We start from the raw sequence: 25,830 nt of genomic DNA on the forward strand, positions 1-25,830 counted from the left end.
CCACGCTGCCATACCTAACTGACATTTGCTCAGCTTAATGGTCAACCCTGCCTTCTGTAGTCTGCCCAACACCTACCTGACATGCTGAAGGTGCTCTTGCTAGGAATGCCTGTAGATGGCAATATTATCTAGGTAAGCAAGTGCAAAATCTCCTGCTCCTGCTAGAATATGATCTACCAGCCTCTGAAAAGTCACTGGGGCATTTTTCATCCCAAAGGGCATCTTTGTGAACTCATACAAGCCAAAAGGAGTCACAAAGGCTGACCTCTCTCTAGCACTGGGAGTCAAGGTCACCTGCCAGTAACCCTTGGTAAGATCAATGGTGGTAAGATACTTAGCTGCACCCAGCTGCTCTAGGGCTTCATCTGTCCTAGGTATGGGGTAAGCATCTGACTCTGTGTGACTATTTAATTCCCTGTAGTCCACACAGAACCTGGTGCGGCCATTCTTCTTTGGTACCAGCACCACTGGGGAGGCCCACAGACTAATGAACTCCTGAATTACCCCTAGTTCCAACATTTCCTGTATCGCCTCCCTCAGACTCTGTGTGACTCTCTCAGGCACCCTATAAGGGGCCTGCCCAATAGGCCTTTGGGGCCCTGTATCCACATGGTGCTGCACCAGGTGGGTGCACCCTGGTTTCCCAGTGAACATGTCCTCAAACTCCTGTAACACTGCTCGGATTTCTAGAACCTGGGTAGGAGATAGCTGCTGGGAGATTGCTGCCCCTTGCACTGAGGTGTCAGTCCGCGCCTCACTGAGAAGATCAGTCACCAGATCTCCCTCAGTCGCCTCTTGAAATCCACTGCAAATACTTAGCACAAGGGCATTCCTATCATGGTAAGGTTTCATCATGTTAACATGGTACAATTTGTGCTCCTGCCTCCTGGCTAGCAGTTCCACCATGTAGTTAACATCACTGGCCTTCTTTACTACCTTGTAGGGTCCCTCCCAAGCTGCCTGCAGCTTGTTGTGTCTGACAGGAATGAGAACCATTACCTGCTGCTCTACAGCATACTCTCTAGCTCAAGCATTCCTGTAGGATATACTGTGTAAAGACGTAACAGACGAGGCGCTAGATAGATTTACTTTTGTTTGACGTCTGTGTGAAATTTACTACTGCTTTAATGGTTTTACGTATTTGGAGTTTTATTAAATTTATTTTTTGTATTTGGACTACTTGCAGTTTCTCTTCATGGTTATTCAACCATTGTAAAACTTTTTACTTATTTTTGCAGAGTTTGCAAGTTAACTCTGTATGTCCCAACTTCTACTATGAAAACATACATTTGCATAGGCATATAGTTTATACACATTTCTGCTCTTTTCTAGCAGGGTGCACTGTGGTTACAGTCTTGAAGCTCAGTTTGTTTGTGTCTTTCAGCTTTTCCCGGTTAGGGGTCGCCACAGCGGAACTCCAGTCCGCTGATGATTGGTAGTTGATTTTTACGTGCTGAGTTACCAGCCCTGATGCACAACCTTCAATGAAGGTACGCCCATTCACGCATGTCTCCATGCAGAAAATGCTCTAGCTGAGAATCAAACCGGACAGTGTCTTACTGTGAGGCGACAACGCTACCGCAGCACCACCACCACGGATGGCACAGTCTTGAGGCTCAGTACAGAACATATAGTTATTTTACATTTCTAACACAGGCATACAAATCATATTACTATTCACAAATGACATAGAATTATTTACAAAATTCTAGCTGGCTGGGCTGGCAGCCTTCACAGGTGGTACAACACAAAAACTGTTTCTTTTTTTGCTTGAGAGCCTCTGTACCCCCCCCCCCAGTGTGTGTATGGGGGGTGGCAAATTCCCACCCACAAATTATATATACCAACTCTGACAGAATTGGACAAGAAAGCGAAATGACAAAAAATGCAGTACTCACCTTCTTGCTCTTCATTACAAGATGCTGGTACCTCTGACTACCAACCAATTGGCCACTGACAAACAGTAAGTTTCTTATTCAAACACTTTCCTTTCCTCTTCTATTATTAATTTAATAGCGTGAAGTCATATGAGAACTTTTTTGTACTGCTTTAGCCATTGCAAAATGGACTTTTGTACCTCATTTTTGAAAGTATCATCATTTACTAATAACATTTTTCAAAATGTCATTTTTATTCGGTCCCTGTTATTGACAGGCTGCTGTCTCCTCTTTTTTCTAACATTCTTTCCTGTGGAATCTGTATAATTTGGGGATCCACCTTCTTCTGATTCTTTTTAATCAATTTGCAGTGCTGAAAATGAACTACTTATATTCACATGTAGTATCCCTTATTTTACCTTTCTCTGAATTAACTGAATGATCTTCCTCGCTAACTACTTCTATTTTTTTTTCATTTTCAGTATAATTATTTCTCCCTGTCCTTCCGAAACTCCACAATCCAGTCATAGACAGGTTCATAGATAAGTACTAAGCTGGCTGCCCTTGTAGACCATTTCAAGTCTAGCTATGTTTAATTTTAAAGGTGAGAATTAGACCCTGCACCTTGTGTCAGTGAAGTAAATACTTCAACTATTATGCCAATACCCAGTTCCAAAAAAATATTCTTTTTTCACATCTTGTACAATCAGGCTTAAAAGTTGATTTTGTGTTCCTTGTCTGGCAACTTTGTTCACACAGTGTTTTAGGGCAACATTTTAATGTATGTCCACTTTTACCTCAAAACCTGTGTAATACAAATTATCAGTACTATGTTTAACATACATATTGTTAGATAAATAAAACAGATTTATAAAAAAAAGTTTTCAGGTCAACAAAACTCTCCCACCCTCACGTCCAGATGATGTAGCACCTACAGCCTTTCTTAGAGTCCATACTCTTTTATAATGTTCTGTAACATTTATAATTATTTTATTCAGCTATGTCATCATTCATTTAATGAATATATTATTTAAAGATCATCTGTCATTTGAAAAAGCACACTATGGTTTGCCCTGCTTGTGATGCTAATAAAACTAATTCTGTCCAAAGTTCTTGCTGACTCAAAGATGCCATAAAATGGTTATGTATGCAGATTTAGTTGTGATCTTATCTCCTGTACTTTAGAACCAGTTAGTTTAAGTATCGTATCCCAGAACAGAATTGTGATTAGGAATTGCTGCTATAGCACAGCACCTGCTAGTCACACATTTGACTAGCTTATTTGCATTGTTCTTTCTTGTATGAAGTTGTTGCAGCTGCTGCCTCATATATTTTCTCATCCTGCACTTGCTGTGGTCTGTCATCAATCTCTGGACTAATCTGGTTCCCATCAATACACTCTGTACTCACCAACATGTCTGGCTGATCCAAAGGTGTCCACCACCGTTTCGGATGTCCTTTCACATTTTCAGAAGTTGTCTGGAGAGTTATACAGTCTGATGATCTCTTCAGCAACACTCTCCTTGAAAATGTTTCATGTCTGTTCATATTTATGAGCATCCAATATCAACAATTATTGGGTTCTCAATTTCACCATCTAGATTTCTGAAGATTGATGCTAGGAGTAGTATCAGCGGTATCAGACATCTCAGGCTTCTTGAGCTCCTCTATTACATTTCTTTCCCTTCCTCATGACAAACAAGAAGGAAAGGGTAGGGTAATTTCTACAGTGTCCTGCCACATTTCACCTAGTCAATATGAATACCACCATGGGTTACCAGGAAAATTGGCTATGTGAAGTTAGACTAACCTGTCAACAAAACGGTAAGAAAATAAGTAAATAAATATGATGTCATGTGTCAGTGTCTGCCAAGGAGAGGAAAGAATCGATAGCAGAAGGTTAATGCTCATCTTTCAGACAGTGATAGAAGCTGGACTTTATCACAGTTTTCAGTGTTTTGTTTGTGCAGTTTTTGTTATGCCCCCATCATCTTACAATGCTCACCCCCATACATAACAGTTGCAAAGGGGAGGGAATGAGCACTGTTATAAATTTAAATAGTAGGTGCTTGACCACCAATGCATCAATGTGCAGCCTCCAACTACATGTAAGTGACCTGACAGGCACTAGGCATGGTCTCCACCATGTATTAGTCTCATTGTGTCTCATGGTCATGCCTCCTCCCTACCAGCAGAGTTCAGGCCTCCTAGCACTAGATCTATGTCATTAGCTGAACCAAGACAATCGCTGCATAGCTGGCCACCTTGTTTGCATGCAAGTGGCCTTATATCATATTGCTTTTACTAAATTAATGCAACAACACATCCAACATCAGCAGATTACTGCATTTTTCATTCCACATTCCAGACTAGCAATTTTCCCAGCCTAATTACTTTATTTTATTCTGTTCTATTTTACTTTAACTGAGTAGGTGTGCTGGCCATCAGGACTGGTTTTGCCCAATCTTGATGTACTTGGACCACTAATATTACAGATCTTAGTTCTTCCTTGAGACTTTGAAGTTTTCCATAAGTCTTGAAAGAGATATTTCTTATCCCTATTCTCAAGAAACTATTTCTACACCCTAACAGCCATGACAACTACTGCCCAGTCTCTAACTGTTCTTTTTTAGGATGGGTTATTGAGAAGCTTTTTTTTTTAACAAGAAATATCTGTATTAAATTATCACTTATGAAACAGGCAATCATGTATTTATATAAATGAAAACAAACCTTATTTATATATTTTCAGTTGCATTAAATTATCACTTATTAAATATGCAACCATGTAGGGCGGCCACGGTGGTGCAGTGGTTAGCATTGCTGCCTCACAGCAAGAGGTTCTCTGGTTCGATCCTTGGCTGGAGTGCCTTCTGTGCGGAGTCTGCATGTCCTCCCTGTGGTCGCGTGGGTTTCCTCCGAGTGCTCCGGTTTCCTCCCACATCCCAAAGACATGCTGCAGGTGGATTGGACACTCTAAATTGGCCCTAGGTGTGCGTGTGAGTGTGCCTTCTGTGGAAGGTTGGGCACCGGGCTGGCAACTTGACACCGTAAAACTCCACTGCCATTCAATGTGCGGACAAGGTGATCCGCTGTGGCGACCCCTAACCGGGAAAAGCCGAAAGAAGAAGAAATATGCAACCATGTATTTATATAAATGAAAACAAACCTTATTTACATATTTTCAATTGCAAACTTTATATATCACATAATCTATCCAGTCATTGTCAGTCAAACATTATAAAGCTCATTCAAAGTCTGCCTTCCCTTAAACCACATTCCTCCTTCAAAACATTATTCTTCATGGATTGTTTCCACGGTTCCCATTTTTCACGTAATTTGATCCTATTCTTTTTCTAAAGATCCCATTTCCACTTGTTTTGTTTTTGTTACTATATTCACTATTTCTAGTACAGTTGGCTTAGAGTTTGACTTCCATTTTATAGTAATTGCTTTTTTGGCAGCCACCAGAAATTAAACTCAGCAAAGCCTATTAAGTTTAGGCAATTCTGGTTTTGCATCATATCCTTAGTCACACCAATTTGCTTATCTAGTATTTCTTTTAGAGTAGTCTGCAGAGAATTTTTAAAGTCTGTCACCTCATTACACTCCTACAAAATATGCTCATAGGTACATAAGTTCATAGGTGTGTACTAAGCTAATGGCCCTGGAGCCTTTACAAGCCTAGCCCATAGAACTGCCCTGGCTTTGTGCGCCTGACATTAGTTTCCAGTGCCTTTATCAAGTAGAGCCACTGGAGTGATCCCTGTGGTGAACTTTCTATTACCCATCTACTCATCAAGATTTCTCTTGAAGGGGGCTCTCCTTGATATGTATGGGAACTCTGTTCCAGAGCATGGGCAGTCTCTGGGTTATGAACCTATCTCTCCAGCATGTTCTGTTGATTGTGGTAATGAGGTTAAGGTCTCTGGAATGTGTGGTGTGGAGGAATTGGGATTTCCTTAGATGGAGCATTTCTAACAGAGCTGGGTCAGACATGGCTTTGTAAGTCAAGCAGAGATTGCCTCTTAGTAGACAATATGAGACAGAGAATACCTGGAGGTTTTTGAGTTTGTCCATGTAGGACATGTGATTAAGGCCTAGGATCCTCTTTGTGCGGTACATTTGTGTCCTTTCCAACTGTTGCATGTGTCTAGTGAGGTATATGCCAAATAGGGCATTATACTCGATGATTGGCCTAATGAGGGAAGAGTAGAGAGAGATGGTGACCTCTTTCTTCCTGGATACAAAACCTTTGGTAATGAGATGTGCCACATAGAAGGATTTTCTGACCACAGTGGCAATGTGGTGGTTGAAGGAGAGGTTGCTGTCAACCTGTGCCCCCAGATCTCTTATAATGCCTTCAGCATTTATTGAGCTCACATTGATGTGGTAATTAGTGGGAACTGAGTTTTTCCCAAAGGGGATGACGATGCATTTTTTGGCATTAAGCTTAAGGCCATGGTTTCAACACCAGTCATTGGTCTCAGTGGGGCCTTTCTGTAGGATGTCTACATCACTTGGGGAGTTAATAATTGCTTCCAGCTTGCAATCATCTGTGAACTTGGCCAGTCAGAGTCCTTTTGTGTTGGCCTGGACTTCTGAGAAGTAGATGCCAAACAGGAGAGGACCCAGGACCGATCCCTGTGAGACTCCAGTCGTGACTGTCGGCAGTCTGACTTGGGAGTCCTCTACTTTCACACTGTGTGCTCTATCTGTGAGCCAGTTTGCAACCCACCTAGTGATATAGGGGTTGATGCCTAGTTTGGTGAGTTTATCAATAATTCCCAACTAAGGAATTGGCCAGATCGAGGTAGGCTGTATGCACTGCCTTACCTTCATCCACAGCCCTGGTGACTGACTCAAAGAGGTCAACCAGGTTGAGTAGGCATGACCTCCCGTTCACAAAGCCATGTGGCAGGGCATAAAAGCCATAACAGAATACAAACCCCTGTCAGCCCAATGCGAGGACAACACAGAATTCCTGGATAGGCTGAACACCTTTTTCTGCAGGTTCGAAGACATGAACAGCTCCAAGGCAGTGAAACTTGCTACAGATCAAGAAGACGAAGTGCTCAGCCTAAAGTCAATAGAGGTGTTGAGGACCCTACAGAAGGTAAATATGAATGTACAAACATACTACAAACACAGTTGCAGTTGTACAGTGAAACTGCACTTATATTATATATACCCTTCTAATGGGAGAGATGGTCCTGCCTTCTGTGGCAGCTAACCATATTCAGCTTCATCTCTTCTGACACTGGAAAACAAAGTATGTGCTGTTAAGTATACATGCACAGACACTAATAGAGCAGACAATAATGGTATGAAAGAATTGTTTACAGTATATTCCAGGTTTTTCTCCTTATACTATGCCTGCTACTGATGAAGTAGGTTGGGGTGATGCCACTTCACATCAATGAACCTTTGTCAGCCTTACTTATCAGAATGAATAATGCTAGTGGTATGACTTACCATTTCAACAATCTTTTGCCAGGCATCCAACATCTACAGTGGTGCTGGTAGGCACTCCCAGATGTTTCTGAGCTGGAAGAACAGGAAAATACTATCCTTGGAACACCATGCTGGAGCACTGCACTTCCCAATGCCTATAGTAGCCATCGTAAATCATTTAGGTTTGCTTGAAGACCAAAATATAGGTCCATACACATGGAAGTATGGTTGCTCAACCTAGTGCTGCAGCATAAGATTAAGAGTGCCACAGGTATGCACATTCTAGCACATGCTTCATGGTCACTGTGATGTGCATAGCTAATACTGATATGGTTGGGTAGCATATTCTGCACTGGCATAAATTCACAATAGTGCTAACTGGCATCATTAGAAAAAAAACACATGGCTAAGTGGTTCTTGTTAGCACAATTTACAGCACTGGTACCACTTTTTGAGCAATAAAGCTTATAATTGTACATCTATAAAAGAATAATTTCAAGAAAGATTCTGTCAGGCTGTAGCTTCACAGAGTTATGGAAGGAGTCCTGCCTGGTGAAATAGTTCAGTAAGAACAGCAAACACATAGTGGATGTCATTGGTAGTGAAGCAGATGTCATGGTTAATGTATATGTAATTGGGAAATCGTGACACTGGTATGGCTTTGCACATCTGCCTTTGTTGTGTGGGTGCAAACTGGATCTAAATGGGGGAAGGAGGCACTACATAACACTAACTTCAGCTGACAACCAGGTGCATGAAGGGGAGGCTGTGGCCATGGCTACATGATGTAAAAGAAATATAAGGGGTTGCTGTGGCCATAAAAATGTGTATCCCACAACATACCATACACACCTATTGAATAGCATGTTTTTCCCACAGGTGTACAGGTAGAAGCATGGCATCCCAAAGGAGGCATTACCTGGTATATTTCACTACCTAGAAGAATAAAGTGTTACTGCAGGCCCTGCACACATATGACAAGTACCTTGTGGGAAAAGGTTTTCATAGACAAGTATCAGCAGGTCCACTTTTGACAGGGACTTCTGTTAGATGTGAATTCTTTTGCAGCCACAATAAATCTGTATAACATGTGTGATGAAGAGTTGCTCATATGATACATTGCACAAAAGACAAGGGATGGGATATGGCACAATGGTGGACAACCAATAATTAAGAAGCTCACAGAGACCAAGAACATTTTTTGCGTCACTTACTAGACTGCTAGACTAGGCCATCATATGAGAAGTGTCTGAATTTGGGGAACTTCACTGGCACCAACCACCTGTGCATTAGTTGGAGGAAACCTCAGGTTTGTAATGTCCAATGCAATGTGCTACAGTATAGCACAGTTCCCTGCAAGTTTTTTAGGGAATACTTGTCCAAGGCCTACCTGCATGTCTGTCCATACAAGTACATCATCTCTGCAACTGCAGCAACCTGCATGACAAGTTATGTCTGTTAACATATCCTGTATTTATGTCACAGCGGGTTAAAGAGGTATATGTGTGTGTGTGTGTGTGTGTGTGTGTGTGTGTGTGTGTGTGTGTGTGTGTGTGTGTGTGTGTGTGTGTGTGTGTGTGTGTGTGTGTAGGCTGTTAATGATATATTGCATGTTCATGGCTTCATGGTGAGGGTCCAGCATAACAGGATGATATAGGACTGACACCATCAGAGTATCTGTTACTGATGATGACATCATTCAAGTAGTACAGTATGGTGGCACAGTGGCACTGTCTACAGCACTGCAGGGGAAAGGGTTAGCCATATTTACTATTATAGAGACCCCTTGAGAGGTGCAGGTAGAAGTACCAGTGAATGTCAGATATCCTGTAACTGCAGGTCACTCAGGGGTTCTTCAAGTCTTCCTAGAACACACAGCACTGACATACATGCCACCTCTCAGGTGTGCATAGTCACCACTGGGGAGAGATGTGGGAGTGTCACCATCATGACTCCAGGTCTGTCCATGATATGGTTGCGTAACTTTACATTAAGCAGCAGATGTGTATTTCATTGATCCAGATACAGACAACTGCTACCCACAGCATTGTGAAAATGATTAGTGTGCTCTGTAGCTTCTGGGACAATATGCATAAACTGCACAATGATCTGGAGTATAGAAACAAGGATTAGATAGGGATGCCAAACTTACTGGGGGAAATGTCTTTCATATGTGACTCTGTGGGACACACTGTAGTCATCTTCTGGTCTGGACATGCAGATTATGCAGTCTTTGGCCAGGGAAGGGTCTAGGGAGGCGGTCAGGCACAGGCCATCTGAACTCTGACTATACAGACTGTTACTGAGACAACATCATTGTTGTCTCTGGCCACATGGTCTGCCATCTCTGTATGCATGCATTTTCCAGTTCATGGTAGTGCCACTCCTCTGACTGAATGCCTGGGGCACCTCACCAAACTGCTTATGTATGGTCCCCTAGTTTTGTCCCTCCTCTGCCACTGGTGGCCCCACAGCCTGACAGTCCTTTCTGTGGGCATTGTCAGGGACACTGATTTCAGGTTATCAAATAACTGAAATTTTGTTTTCATGAGATGAAATCCTGGAATTATACCTATGATTTTTAAGTGTAAGATTTCTAATATATTGGTTCATCACCAATACCCATACACCATATCAGTTATATAGTCTAGGACCTTCACAGTAATTTGCTAATCAATACTCTGATTTCTGAAAAGTGAACAGTACAAACAGGAAAACAGCTGCATTAATAACTCCATGCAGTATTTCTTTAATTATGATACCTCTTTGTTCTTGTGACAATTACATATAGTATCCAATTGGACAAACAAGTCCTATAATATTTATTAAGAGCAAAACATGCTCATGATAGGCTGAAATGAAAATATTGCCAGTACTTCTTTAATGAAACAGGTTGACTGGAAGAATTGTTAAGTGCAAGGTTGTAAAACGCCGAGCATCTCTGAAATGAGGTTAGAAATGTAATGTCTTGTTATGATATTGACTAAGGCAAAATATTTTAAATTTTGGAATTATTTTTTTTAGTGCCAAATTAATTTTTAGCAGTTTATGCTTTTTGCCTTCTTTTACTGTTTCATAAAAATCCAGTATAAGTAAAAACATTATACAGATGCTTTTGTGGTGCATACTTGAAATTGTTTGGCATTCTCATTTGTTGCTTTTATTTATTTAGATTGTGCTAGCATCCGTTTCAGCACTGGCAATCATTTTTGGGCTTGGACTTGGTTTAGGACTTGAGCTGCACAAATGCAAAAACAAAGGTAAGATTTTAGTGTAGATAAATGTGCCAAAGGTCTTCAGCAGACTTACAACACAAACAATTTGAAGCTCTAGATATTAAGTAATGTCTAATCTGTGATGAGTTTTTTTATAACCAGTGAACTCTGATATGTGCATGGTAGTTACTACATGCTCTGCAATGCATTACAGAAATGGTAATAAAAGGTTTATAATTAGAAATGAAATGTATTTTTAAGTTTCAAGAATGAAAGTGCATTGAATCAGATAGTGCCTGACACAGGGACAAAGCATTGCCTGCAGTGGTGGTAACCCAGAATCGAACAGAAAGAAACCCAAATGCTGGAGGAGTGAACAGTGAATGAAAGAAACAGGAAACACAAAGGTTTGCCATGCTTTACTTCGCGGGTGAGTCTAACGTTTACTGAGTAGCACTCTCACAGTGGAGAACAATCTGTACTGAAAACTGCATGTAGAAGGAGGGGGCTCAGCACCTCAGGAGAGATTTAGGGTCATCTAAAAGCCCAAGCAATTCTGTTGGCAAGCCCACTGTACTCCCATTCACAAGGTGAAGTGAAAGGATGCAGAGGTAATTTAAAGGAACTACCACCTGACGTTCAGTATGATTGCATCAGTCCTTGATCCCCTGATTCTTACATTTGTTGTGATAAGAAAAGGTTTGGAAATGGACATTGTCAGAAGAATAAGAAAAACAATTAACTGGAATGGATAAAGCTGGGTGTGCCAATGCAATTAAAAGAAGCACATTACAACACTTCAGAGTATCTGTTTGTTGGCTGACATGTTCCTATTGTTAACCTGAATTGATGAATTCCTAAATAAAGCTATATTAAAATACTGAAACACGCAAGAGTTTTCCATTCATGTCTCTCACTCACTACAAACATTACCTAAATCTGCTAGAGGAGATATGCAGCCAACTCAATACCACTCTGCTTGGTGCCTCTTAACTACCCAACCATCAAATGGCACATTTATATCAGTAATGGAAAATGTGTTCAGAGTTTCATAGATTTTGTCAATGCCAACATCACTGAACAAATGTTTGCCTGCCCACTTGAGGCTTTAATGTCCTTGACTATGTCTTCATCAGCATCCAACCCTGCATGCTACCCACCCTAGTTTAGTCTAATCACAAACCTGCATTCTTCTCCTTTAAACCTATAACACCCCTCCTACAAAGCCTTCAGTCTGCAGGGATTCCTCCAAAACAACTTGCTTCTGCTCTTGGATGACCTAGAAAAATTTAGAAGTAACTCTACTGTTGTTGACCCTATTGCCACAGTGGCCACATTCATGTCCAATGTCTACTCACACATAAACAGTTGTATTGAGAACGCTAACCCTTATTGCGAAACTCTCACATTAACACATTATACAGCAAAAGGAAGAAACTGCTTACCCTGTGTAATAAGACTCCATCTGTATACTACAAAGCCCTCTGAGACAGGTTAACAAGAACCTCACGTGTGCCATTAAATGGAGTAAGGCTGACTGAACTTAGTGGTAGCTTCCTCTATTGCAGACAATCATAAAATCTTAAATTATGACAGAAAATTTAGAAACAATACCCATCAATGATTCAAGTTTATTTGCAACAGCATCACAAATGATGATCCCATGTTAGTAGCTATTATCTCGCAGATAAATGTATCTCTAACATCACACCCCAACCACCCTGCTATTTCTCCAATCCCCCAGCTAATTCTCCATATCAGCCTTCATCAAATTGTTTTGGACCTGTCTAAAACTTATAATTCATTCATGGATCCTGATAGCATACCAGGGCATGGTTTTCAAGGGAGCAAATGCAGCCTGGGCGAACCTTTACTTAACCTTTTAAATCTCAGATTTTCTACAGGATATGTCCCTGATGCTTAGGAAATTGCCACAGTAATGAAACTGCGTAAAGGTGCTCACCAGCAATTCAGGGACACGTAGACCTAATAGCCTTACATGTATATGTCAGGCTATGCAGCATATTATATCTGAATTTATTAACTTAGACATCGGTCATCTTGTGGTGCTGGACTTTAAGTACTTCACCTTTGTCAAAGGCATATGCTATCTCTTACAGCCGAGTGACATCTTCAGGCATTTCTGCAGTTACCTCCTTCTGCATCTCTAGGCATCAAATATTGCTTATTCATATTTGCATTAATAATTCCAAAACCATGTTACATACAAGGTATCTGAATATTTTATCTTGAAGCATACATGATGGCAAACACAATTGTATTGATATATGGCCTCTGTTAATTAGTATTTGTTAGAACTGTAAGGTGATAACTTCATTATTTAAAGACTGAAGCCACAACCACTGGGAGTTAAAGGTACACACTCAAACAAGCTCTACTGGAGGTAATGAGTTAAGTTTGGTTACCTTCTTCAAAGAGGTCACCGGAGTCATGGACAATAACAATTTTACACTCCCAATACCTTGACCTGGCCACAGGGTTTTATATAATTCCCCTGGCTGGAATTATTGATAAGCTAATACAGTTCAAGATAACATCTTATTTTTCCACTAGATAGCCAAAGCCAACTGGCCATCATGAAAAACTCATACAGTAAAAGCAGCTGGTGTTTCTTTTCAATATAAGAACATCACTTATGGTATCCCATGTTGCTCAGTCTTGGGTATTCTCCTTTTTTGGCATCTACATTTTTAACATCCAACCCCAGGTTTAAGGCCTATGGTTAGCTATGTTTAGTGACAATCGGAAACTGACAGCAATCATCAACTTCCCTAGTGGTCATTCAGATGGTCCACAGGTGCTTGATTATATCAGCTTCTGAAGAATGAACTACTGCCGCAAACAGAATGTTAAGGAATGCAGTGTAGTTCTGCTTGAGAGGCAGAAGTTCTGCAGCTTATTCCACAGCAGTAATACCCCTTAAAGTCAACACAATTCTTTGAGACCTGGGCACCTGCCACTATCATTTGGCCATCATGTTTCTACTATTGTTTGCAAATTGCTGTCACCCAAGGAGACCTCTGTGTAACCTAGACCATGATCTACAGTTGCACACGCAAATACAGGTCCAGACAACATGGATATGCAATTTCCAAATGTCTCCATAACCAGCTTGGTAGATATGGACATCCTAAGGCAAAGTAGCTGCCCCATGTTCACAGATAACCATTTAATCCTTAAAGAAACAAACAGTATGCAAGGGATCACATGCACAATTTCACTGGAGGCAAAAATCACATACAAACAAGGTTGTCAAGAACACACACACTATGTCCACCACACATAGTGTCCACTACACACATAGACCAAAATGTGCTGAGGCATTAAAAACAAATCTTTCCAAACCGGAAAGACTTCCCAAGCCTATAAATGGCAGTTCCTATCCTCAGCAATCCACACATGCTCCTACATTGAGTGAAACCCCCAGAGCAAAGACAATAAGGCAAGACAACACATTACCCAGGACTCTTGTCATAGGTGACTCAATTGTACAACGCACAGATGCCCCACTTACCAGACTGAAGTAGGGAAAGATAATGGTTTGTTGTCAGGATCCTCCAGGTTATGCATGCACTCATGTCACTACACCACAGGTGCCAGCATGATTCTATCATAGTCCATGTGGGCATTAATGGCCTAAGACATACTTCCCTGAACTATATGAAGAGAGACATTGTTGATCTCTCTCTGAATATGTATCTCAGGTAGGTATATGTCTTGCATTAATCTACATTCTGCCCTCACCAATGATGATGCAACAGTATGAACAAAAGAAAATTGACTTTAATAAATGTCTTTCTTTTGAGGGTGAGTCAGTATTTGTCAGCATGGGAGGACACTGTTAACAGACAACATTGCTTTGTAAAGGATGGTCTGCACCTGTCTCCCCAAAGCCTCTGAAAATTGGCTAAAAGTTTATCCAGCCCCTTATAACCTTTTTTAGGCAATGCCAAATTGACAAACCTACCAACATAGCAAATAAAACCCAAAGAAACCTAAAGATGTTACTGCTCAATGCTAGGAACCTAAATCAATCAGTCAATCAATCAATCAATCAATCAATCAATCAATCAATCAATCAATCAATCAATAAGCAAACAATAAACTCCACACCCTACAAGCTCTCTTCACTCTGGAGAATATAGATATCTATGCTGCTGATGATACATGGTTTAAATATGCAGAAAGTACTCTAGCAGTGCAAAGCTTCAGTGTTCTCCACATATTTAAACAGTTGCATCAGTTGCACAGACAGAGACAAAAGTTGGAGGAGTCTTAATCTATATTTGCAACAAGCGTAACTCTGTGTTAGTTAAACAGGATGGTGTCCTGAAATTTAGACTTACAAATCACTATAGGAAAAGTTCCATACCATATCTTAGCAAAAGATAGGTCACCCTCTATATCCCTAGCTTGTACCAAGACTTACTGGAGACACTCACCATTAAACAAAATACCCTAATCATGGAAGACTTTAACTACCCCTCTATAGATTGGCAAACATACATTGCCTCATACTTACAGGCACAATGATTCCAGGACTTATTAACACAAATACCCTTGACCATGTAGTGCAGACACCCACTAGAGGTTCAAACATACTGGACCTAGTACTTAGCAATAGTGTTGAGCTCTGCACCCCACCTCAGTGTTGCGTCCTAACAGGTGAGGGCATACCATAAAGCTGTCTCCTTCAAAATTAAAATCAACTTGGTAATTCCAGAAAACCTTGTAACAGTTAAGAACTACTACAAAGCAAATTACGTCATATTAAGCAATAGTTTATCAATATTCAACGTCCCTCCTAACCCCGAGTTCACAACAACCTATGTGAAATTGTTCATAGAGACCCTGTACAACCATGTAAATGGTGGTATAGAGTCTGTTGTACTTACTAGAATTAAGCCCAAAACAAACTCTAAAAACAAATTGCACTGGTGGAATCTTAACCTTAATAGGGTTTATAACAAAAGGAAAAAAGTCATGATTAAAATCAGGAAAAGTGACTTCCATAAGGAGAGAAGGTCTAATTAAACTAAACAGAAAACTAAGATGACTAAGTCCATCAAGACTAATTATGAGGTCAAGATAGCCTCATAGGCAAAAGGCAACTAGAAGGCCTTCTGTAGTTATGTCTGAAACCTCAAAGGCAGCACATATCAGTGAGCAGAACTGGTGTGGTACCACATTCACTGAGCAGAGTGACATAGCAAATTTGCTGGCTGACAAATTTAGCTCAAACTTCACCTCCCACTGCCCCCAAATCCTTCCATGAAATACCAAGTGGCATGTCACCTACCCCAACTTTTGACAGGGAGCAAGTCCTGGCAGAGCCCACTAAGGCTAAATACACAGCCTCAGTAGGCCCAGACAATATCCTCGGTTGTCTCCTAAATAGCTAGAAACATGACCTGTCAGGACCAGTTGAGTCACATTTCAACTATAGCCTCAAAACAGGCTTTGTGTCCTGAGAATGGAGGACTGCAACAGTTATCCCAATTCACAAGGGTGGACCATCAACCGACCCTGGAAATTACACATATATTAGTTTGCGTCCCCTAATATACAAATCCATAGAATGAATTATAAAGGAAATGATCAACAAAGACATAGACAATCTTCAGACACTGGACCCAACCCAGTTTGGGTTTTCAAGGGAAGATCATGGCAACTAAACCTGGTGGACTTCTTTGAGAAGATCATCAAAGCAATGGACGAGGGGAGAATGGAGCATACCGCTTACCTGGACCTGGCTAAGATGTTCAATACAATACTCCACTCTGGTACAGTTGACAAACTCACTGAACTGGGCATAAACGCTTATATAACTCACTGGATTGCCAGCTGGCTCACAGATAGGATCCAAGAAGTTAGGATTGGTGATACCACCTTCATTAAGAGACCAGTCACCAGCAGGGTACCTCAGGGCTGTGTGCTCGGACTGCTCCTATTTCACATCTACCTCTCAGAGGTAAAGGCTAATGTCAAGGGCATTTGGCTGACAAAGCTATCATAGACTACTTCCATAATGCAAGTATCTTACAAGAGTTTTTAATACAGACACATGACTGGTGCCAAAGTCACAGACTAAAACTCAATGCCAGGAAATGCATTTTAGTGCCTTTTGGGAAAGCTGCCATCCTGGTTAATTACTCCATCGATAAGATACCTCTAAGCATGAGAGATGCTGGGAATAATTTTAGACAGTAATCTGGCCATTGACCAACTTGTGGCCAAGGTATTAAGAAATCATTCTATGTCACTCAACTTATAAATAAAGGTATGGCATCCAGGTTCAAGAAAGTCATAGTGCCACTTTATTCGGGCCTTGTCAGACCCATCATTGAGTATAATGCCACCTTTGGCATGTACTTGGCCAAACATATGCAACAGCTGAAATGTCCAGAAAGGTTCCTTATCAGCAGAATCCAGGATATGAACATATTATCCTGTATGGATCACCATAAATCCCTATCTCTATACTATGTTTCTTACAGGTAAATGAGAGATGATATATGCCTTGCATACAGAACATTTTTGGATCCAGCACTGATGGACCTTTTGCACATCTGCAAAATGAAAAACATCAGAACCAGTAGATCAAAGGATTTATATTTTGCTTGTGACATAAGTGAGCTATGTTGTCAAGACATGTATGTGTCTCAGAGGACCCCCATATTCTGGAACAGGCTCCCCATCTCTGATTCTGTTTAAACATAACCTTGACCAATAGATGGGAAATCAGAAATTCACCCTGGATGTGGTTCTCATGTCCCTGATGAACAGATACAGACAGTAATGACCAAACTAAAATCTCCCCATAACCTCTAGAAACTTCTTACCTAATGTACCGCCTCCTAATAAACACCTGCACCAGGCTGAACAAGGAGAAAATTACAGTCAGCTGCCTGTCGGGTACCAGGATCTGCCACATAATGCCACATAATGCATGCACTCAAGTCACTCCACAACAAGTACAAATATGACTCTGTCATTGTCCATGCTGGAGTGAATGACTTGAGACGTACCTCCCCGGACTACATGAAAAGAGACATGGAAGAGCTCTTGGATCATGTGACCCAGGCTGGTATGACCCTAGCCCTGAGTAGCATCCTGCCTTCGCCCAGAATGATACCACAGTATAAGGACAAAATGATTGACTTCAACAATTGGCTAAGCTTCTGGTGTCATTCAAAGGGAATCCAGTATTTGTCTGCCTGGGAAGATATGATCGACAAACCACAATGCTTTGCCAGAGATGGTCTGCCCTGTCACCCCTGGGATTCAGGTTACTGGCTAAAGCTCTTGCCACCCCTATAGTGCCTTTTTTAGGCAAGGTTCAAAGGATAAAACCACCACCATAACAGATACAAGCATGCAAAATCTGAAGGTAATGCTACTCAATGCTAGAAGTCTAAACCTTGAAATGCACTCTCTTGAGGCACTCCTAAAACTGGAGAACATAGTGCAGTAACTGAGACCTGATTCAAGGCTCCAGAGAGCACCCCTGCAATACCAGGCTACAATTCTTACCACACTTTTCGGCCACAAGACCAAGACCGAAACACTAAAGGTGGAGGAGTGTCCATATTCACCAAGGATATTCACACCTCCAGGCTAGTTGCCCAACACAATGCATCTGAAATTCTCCAGGTGCAACTAACACTAGGTAAGACTGCAATCCAAATTGTAGCTTGCTACAGATCCCCCACCATGCCCCAAGATTCTCACTACACCTTTCTAAACATACTGGAAAATATTAAGATACAACCAAACACCCTAATACTGGGTGATTTCAATTACCCTGTCATTAATTGGGAAAACTACTCAGGTACCAACTCCTTTTCCCAACGGTTCTTGGAATTCATAAATTCCAACGCCTTGGATCAACTAATCCATTGTCCCACCAGGGGCTCCAATATCCTAGACCTGGTCATTACAAACATGGGAGATAGATGCTCCACACCAGTGGTCACCCCCTCATTGGTCAGGTCTGACCATAAGCAAATCACCTTTGACATTCACATCCCACCCCCACACCCCAGTAAGGAAACCTCCTTAAAAAACTTCGCCAAAGCCAACTTCATGCTACTGAAGTCAGAAGTGACAAACTTCACAACACCCACGCAGACGGGATCTGAAAGTTCGACTGCAGAATCCTGTACTAAGGCACTGTACGAGCACATTCACTTGTGCATGAATCGTGCCATCCCAAATAGAACCAAAATGCTCTTCTCCAAAAAAAAGGAAGTCAATCTGGTGATCCCCTTCCATAAACGAACTTTACAACAAAAGGAAGAAACTGTTGCAGAAAAGAGGAAAATCTCAGGATCCCAAAACTCCCTTACCAGCCTCAGTAAGAAGTTGAGATCCCTCATAAAATCCTCCAAAGCTAGTTATGAAAATAAAATTGCCAAAGATTCCAAAGACAACCACAAGACATTCTATAACTATGTCAAGAATCTAAATGGCAATGCTCAGATCTGCTCTGAGCTACAACAGAATGGCATTAAATATACTGATCCCAAGGCTATTGCCAATATCCTGGCAGATCGATTTAGTGCCAACTTCACCCCCTCTCACCCCCTAAAGGGCCCATCTCAATACCAAAAGATTGCCAAATTCCGATAATCATGGCCACACAGGTAGAAACCGCACTCTCCAAAGCTAAGAATACAGCATCCATGGGACCAGATGACATTCCAGGCTGTGTACTACATGAACTACAAAATAAACTGGCACGTCACCTAAGTGTCATGTTTAATCATAGCCTCACCTCAGGCTTCATGCCCACTGAGTGGCATACAGCTACAGTTATCCCACTCCACAAGGGAGGATCCACCTTGGATCCCGGGAACTACAGTCCCATCAGTCTGACAAGCCTGATCTTCAAGGGCATGGAACGCATTATCATGGAACTTATAAACAAAGATGTTTGCAACCTTTAAACACTGGACCCCACCCAGTTTGGGTTTGTGAAGGGCCGAGCTTGTCTCCTGAATCTGATTGACTTCTTCGAATCAGTCTCCAGAGCTGTGGACGAGGGTAAAGCGGTCCACACAGCCTATCTGGACCTTGCCAAGGCCTTCAACACCATCCCCCACTCTGGAATCATAGATAAACTTACTAAGCTGGGCATAAATCCCTACGTCACTTGATGGGTTGCCAACTGGCTTACTGACAGAACCCAGACTGTAAAAGTAGCCAACTCCAAATCCAGATCCAGACAAGAGACAAGTGGAGTACCTCAGGGTTCAGTCCTGGGACCACTCTTGTTTGGCATCTACTTCTCTGAAGTACAGGCCAATACTAAGGGACTCTGGCTAACAAAGTTTGCAGATGACTGTAAACTGGGAGCCATTATTGAATCCCCAAATTATGTGGATATTCTACAAGAGGGCCTTACAGAAACAGATGCCTGGTGCCAGAGCCATGGGCTCAAGCTTAATGCCAAGAAATGTATAGTTATCTCCTTTGGAAAAAAACATGTACCCATGAATTACCACATAGGTGGCAGGGCACTAAACATTGAAAGTGTGATGAGAGACTTAGGGACACAGGTGGACAGTGGTCTCACTTTCAATAACCACATTGCCACAACAGTCAGGAAATCCTTCTATGTGGCACACCTCATCACTAAGGGCTTTTCATCCAGAAAAAAGGAGGTCATTGCCCCACTGTATTCATCCCTCATTAGACCCATTATAGCGTTTAATGCCCCATTTGGTATGTACGTCACAAGACATCTGCAACAGCTGGAAAGGCCACAGAAATACCTCACTAAACGAATCACAGGCCTAAAGCAGATGCCATATGCTGACCATCTAATAAAACTGCAGCTATACTCTGTGGCATATCGTCTACTCAGAGGCGATCTCTGCTTAACATACAAGGCCATGTCAAACTCTGAGCTGTTGGACATGCTCCACTTAAAGAAATCCCAATCCCTCAGAGCCACATGCTCTAGGGATCTAAACCTTGTCATCACAATGAACAAAACATGCTGGAGGGATAGGTTCCTGACCCAGAGACTTCCCATACTCTGGAATAGACTGCCCATACATGTCAAGCAGAGCGCCTCATTGGCCCTCTTCAAAAGGAACCTTGATGATTGGATGGGAGATAGGAAATTCACCCCAGGGATCATGTCAGTCACCCTGCTAGACAGGGGTCCAGAGAAGTAAATATTGTGGGAAGAAATATCCAGGGAATTGTTATGGCTAGGCTTGCATAGGCCCTAGGGCCGATAGCCTAGTACCAACCTATGAACCTATGAACCCATGATACATAGGGGCACAACTAGGTTGGATTGCACAGCTAGGCACTAGTCATTGTTAGCCTAGTTGTTGTTGCTGTTTGTCTTTCGGCTTTTCCCGGTAAGGGGTCACCACAGAGGAACTCCGGTCTGCTAATGATTGGCAGTAGATTTTTACGAAACGCCAAGGTGCCAGCTCGATGCCCAACATTCAACAAAGGCACTCCCATTTACACACGCATGTCTTTTGAATGCTACCCAACCATGGGGAGGACATGCAGACTCCACACAGAAGGCACTCCCAAGCCCAGCCGAGAATTGAACGGGAGAACCTGTTGCTGTGAGGTAACAACGCTGTTAGCCTAGTATATAGCTAAAAACCTATAAACCTTTGTGTTGGAGGAAAATGCCAGATTAATCTATTTTCTAATGAAACTTCTTGAGTGCAACCATACATTAGTAGAACTTTATATAAGGTCCTATCTTGCTTGGTGGTTCCACCACCTAGTCACCAGTCAGCAATGACCCAAATCCAGGTAGGTGTCACCTCCTTCATAGTGGCATTCTATGTCTTTGCCGTGGGCTGAACCTAAAATGGTATGATGGGATCATCTTTCTTCTCCAGTTATCACATGAAATTAAATAACATAACTAGTCTGTAATTATCTAGTACAACCTCATAAAGAGTCCACTCTCATATTTGGGGGTGCCAAATTCAGGTCATTGCTCACAGTAGCAACTTAAAATGACCTTGTGTTCTTCTGCCCTAAAAAGGTAATCATTCTGAGTTACAGTAGATCATCCCATCAGGATAACTGCTATATCCCTGAAAATAAGCACTCCCATGCACAATTATCTTGGAGGGGTCATTCAGGGAGATATAATTAGTAAGCTGTAAAACAATTAACAGCATGACTCATATGCAAAGATTAGCCTGCATATGTTGCAAACAGATCACTATAACATAATGATGGTCTCAGCTACTATACATTTTTAAAATGACATCCTTAAAAAGCTTACTCTAGATATCCTCAGTGCTGGGCTGTTCCTCACTTTTTAATAAATACTCTTTTACTGTTTTTATTTCATAAATAAGGGGTCACAAATAAAAAATGTAATCTTTTCTACTCTACAGCTCCTATCTTCACATTTTTCTGGTCAATAGGCCACCATCCACTGAGAGTGGGAGCATACACTAAAACATAAACTATGGATTTTCCAAACATTTTATACAACACCATACTTCATACCTGTAACTTAACCAATTATGGTTCAGCTGCTAATACCCCTATTAACACTACTGAGAAATCCCCTTTTAACAAGCGACTAATATACCAACACCTTCCAGTTATAAATAAAATAAACTCCAGATGGACCTTAAATCTACCCTCAGTTAGTCTATACCAATGATACTCTATAAAACTCACATATTGATAAGCTTCCAAAGATTTATACACTCAGGAAACTAATTACATTAAACTGAACAGCTAATACTTAAAACGCAATAGACAGCTTGCTTTAAAAATGCATTTTTTCATTGTAAAACATAATTTTCAATTATTTGCAGTACCATTTGTCAGACATTCAGCAAACCATTGAAAGCAAGCAACAATGTCCACAAAGTCCACATCACATTAAGTAGAAACTTATGGTTCAAAACCATCTCTATAATTCTGGTAATAGGTGAACCAGTCCTCCTCTTTCAGACTTCAGTAAACATTCTGTCTTTTTTTCTTCTGGTCTTTAATTTTGTATAATATTAATTTGTAGTCAAGCATTGTGTGAAATTCTGTCCACTCCTACTCCAGCATCAACAATGAAAACCCCTCCAATAGGGAAAAAGACTAAAAACAGCTGGGTAAATCAATTTAAATTTCAGACCCCTGTGTTTACACGAACATATATAAACCATATACATTTTGGATGCATTTTTAGCTGTCTAATCAGAATATTTATCGATAAAATAACCCTCTCTGATTACTGGCATAATAAACTTTGCCAGTGTGCCAAAAGTACGACAGAACCCATTCCTTAGTATATGGGATTGGAATCTCACCACAACAGGACATCTAGCTGCTCTTTCTGATGCCAGTTAAGGAATGCTATAAGCTCTCTCTCAGTTCATAGAGTTCACCAGGCAATCAGACCATTGCATCGAAACATCTTTCATATAAGCCACATAGTTTAGTCTTTCCTGTAATTTTGGGACTCCAATCACATACACATTCTTTCTTTCTACCTTATTTTCAAGGTCTGCCTTCTTGGAGGTAAACATCATTAATGTTTATTGAAACTTAGTCGCTTCTTTTTTCAATGCTTAACTCTTAGATGCAATGGCAAATGACATCTACATGATCATATCCTCAATGGTTTCAGTTGTGTCCTTTTTCTGCAAAAAATCTTGACAATTTTTTGTCCAGTTTCTTTTATTCCAACAGGGTAGTCTCTAATGCTGCTGTTAAGGCATTGGCATTGACTCCCTTCTCTTCTTTCATAATGGCTACTGCCTTTGCCATCACACTTATGTAGCAGGCATCTGTCACAGATTTATACATGATGAAATGCCAATAATTACATGAAACTATAACACCTGCTTTCCCTTTGGTATTGCTTATTTTACTCTGTGAAATAATGCATTACTTTTAATCATTTTAACAATCTATAACTTGGAGCATTACAGTGCCAGGAAAATATATTTTTCTTTAACAAGCACTGTGAGATTTTGACCAGGGATATTATACTTTTAAAGGTAACACATGATTAAGTACCAGAAGTAAAGGCCCTTGTGGCACAGAAGGATGAGAGAATAAATGTGACTTATGGAAACAAAAGGACTATTCATTCTTTGGATCTCATCTTCACTTCAGTTCGTACCTAATTCATGTGTATAACACTTTTCTGCCGAAAAGAAATGTCTACATTCCTTACAAAACACATTTTAACCACCCGTCACTTATTAAAACCTCTACCCTAGTAGAAGGTGGGAGATAATTTTTGACCATTGACAAAGTAGTCTGAACATACTATTTCAGGATACTTTAGCTATCAGTGCCACCTAGTTCATAGGTTCATAGGTGAATACTAGGCTAACTGTCCTGCAGGGGACATTTTAAGCCTAGCAAATAATCCAGTGTCAAAATCAAACCCTGCACTTTGTGTCTGTGAAGTAAAGACCTTAACCACTATGCCAAACTATGCTTTAAAGAAATGTCATAATGTTAGCCTTGCTAGAATGTGCTAACACTCACAAGTTAATACTTGATGAGAATCATCTTATAGATCCTGTCTACTTAGATGTTATCAAAGTATTTCACACAACTAGCTATAGCACACTAACAGTATAACACTAATATATAGGTTGACTGCAGTTAATATTATACATTGATAAAGGCCATTGGGCCGAAACCGGTCTGTTGACTGTGGTGTGACGTTATTAAAAGTCTTTTTCCTTTCACAAGTGGTGCTGGCTATTTTTTTTTTTTTTTGAACAAACCACTCTGACACAATCCTAGTTGCAAGCATTTTACATCACAAATTATACTGGCACACTCTCAGTTGTAAACATTTTAATCAGTTATTATCTACCCAGTCTTTTCTGGTGGGTTTTCTTTATGTTTTGTTGTACATGGAGATTAAAACGTAGTTGAGCATCTATGACAACACTTAGCAGCTTGGTGTGCTGGACTGTTTTAATAGTGGTATTGTCAGCAGAGAGAATTCTGAAATAGTTTAGATCAGTAGTGCAGTTTTTGGTTGGAAAAGGAGCAGCTTACTTTTTGGGGTTAATGAATAGCTGGCAGTCAGTGAGCCAGGATTCAACAGCAGAGAAAGTTTGTTGTATATGAGAGAGGAGTTGTGGCATTGTGGGAGACATGCAGATTATCGTAGAATCATCTGCGTATTGTATGAGCGTTCCACTAAGTAAGGGCAGTACTTAGGTCATTAGTAAATATATTAAAAAATAGGGGACCTAAGATCAATACTTATGGGGCTCTGGTAGGGTTTAGTGGAAGGGGGAGATAACATTTGACCATTTTACTGCTTGTTTTCAATCGTATAAGTAACTGTGGAACCATTGCAGTGTGGGAGGGGTAAGACCTACGTTAGAGACCCTAAAGAGTAATGAGTGTGACACGGTGGCCAGTGCCTTTGAGAGGTAAAGAAATAAAGCAGACACATAACAACCTATGTCTCTAGTTCTGTTTACAGATTCGGTGAAGGCTAGGTGGGGTGTTGATGTGCAGTGTCCTGGATGAAAACCACTCTGTGTGTTTGCAAGGAGGTTATTTTGCTGTAAGTATTTGACTAGGTGAAGATGAATACAGTTCTCCAGTATTTTGGAGATGGGATAAAATATAGCTATGGGTCGAAAGTTTGTAAGTTCAATGCAGTTACCTCCATTGTGAATGCGGATGATATAGGACTTTTTTCAGATGTTAGGAACTATGGATTCAGATATAGATTGGTTGATCAAGATGCTGACTGCATATGTTATGGAGTCAGCAGCTAATTTTAGGTATGTAGGGGGAGGTTGTCAGTGGAGGTAGAGCAGGGTTTGAGTTTGTGCAATAATCTTTTTATGAGGCATGTAGGTATTGGTTGAAGCGAGAAAGTGGACTGTTTCTCCGAAGGGGGTTTAGTGCCAAGAAGATGAGGACAGTTCGGGTCAGATGATGGAACATTACTAGCGGTAGTTAGAGAGGAAGTGATGCAGGCGTTGGAGGTTTTAGTGATCAGATCAGCTATATAGTTTATGAAGTGGTTGTTAAGGTCTTCAGCAATTTGAGAGAGAGAGGGGTACTGAGTGAAATGCTGGAGTCTTTTTTAGTTCCAGCTGAAGTAGGGTTGTGACTTTAGACTGGAATTTTTTGGATTGGTTTTATGTTTCTGTTGTAGGTGAGTACAGTATAATTGTTTATCTTTGGTGACCTGTTTTTTTTTTTCCCCTTGGTTACATAATTGCTTGAAATGTATTACATTTTGCCATTTTTTACTTCACTTCCATAGA

The 25,830-nt window shown here is 40.9% G+C and overlaps 1 protein-coding gene across 1 annotated transcript in view; it reads left to right on the forward strand.

Annotated features, from left to right (window-relative positions):
• Positions 1-25,830, forward strand: part of LOC122798180 (ectonucleotide pyrophosphatase/phosphodiesterase family member 3-like) — an 835,307-nt gene that overhangs the window by 48,346 nt on the left and 761,131 nt on the right. Inside the window, exon 2 of the mRNA XM_044066922.1 lies at positions 10,504-10,591. Coding sequence (XP_043922857.1) covers positions 10,504-10,591 — 88 coding nt within the window. The remainder of the gene's footprint in view (positions 1-10,503; positions 10,592-25,830) is intronic.

This window comes from Protopterus annectens, chromosome 3.part1 (assembly GCF_019279795.1).
Source record: "Protopterus annectens isolate FY-2018-M chromosome 3.part1, PAN1.0, whole genome shotgun sequence".
Taxonomy (NCBI): Eukaryota; Metazoa; Chordata; order Ceratodontiformes; family Protopteridae; genus Protopterus; species Protopterus annectens.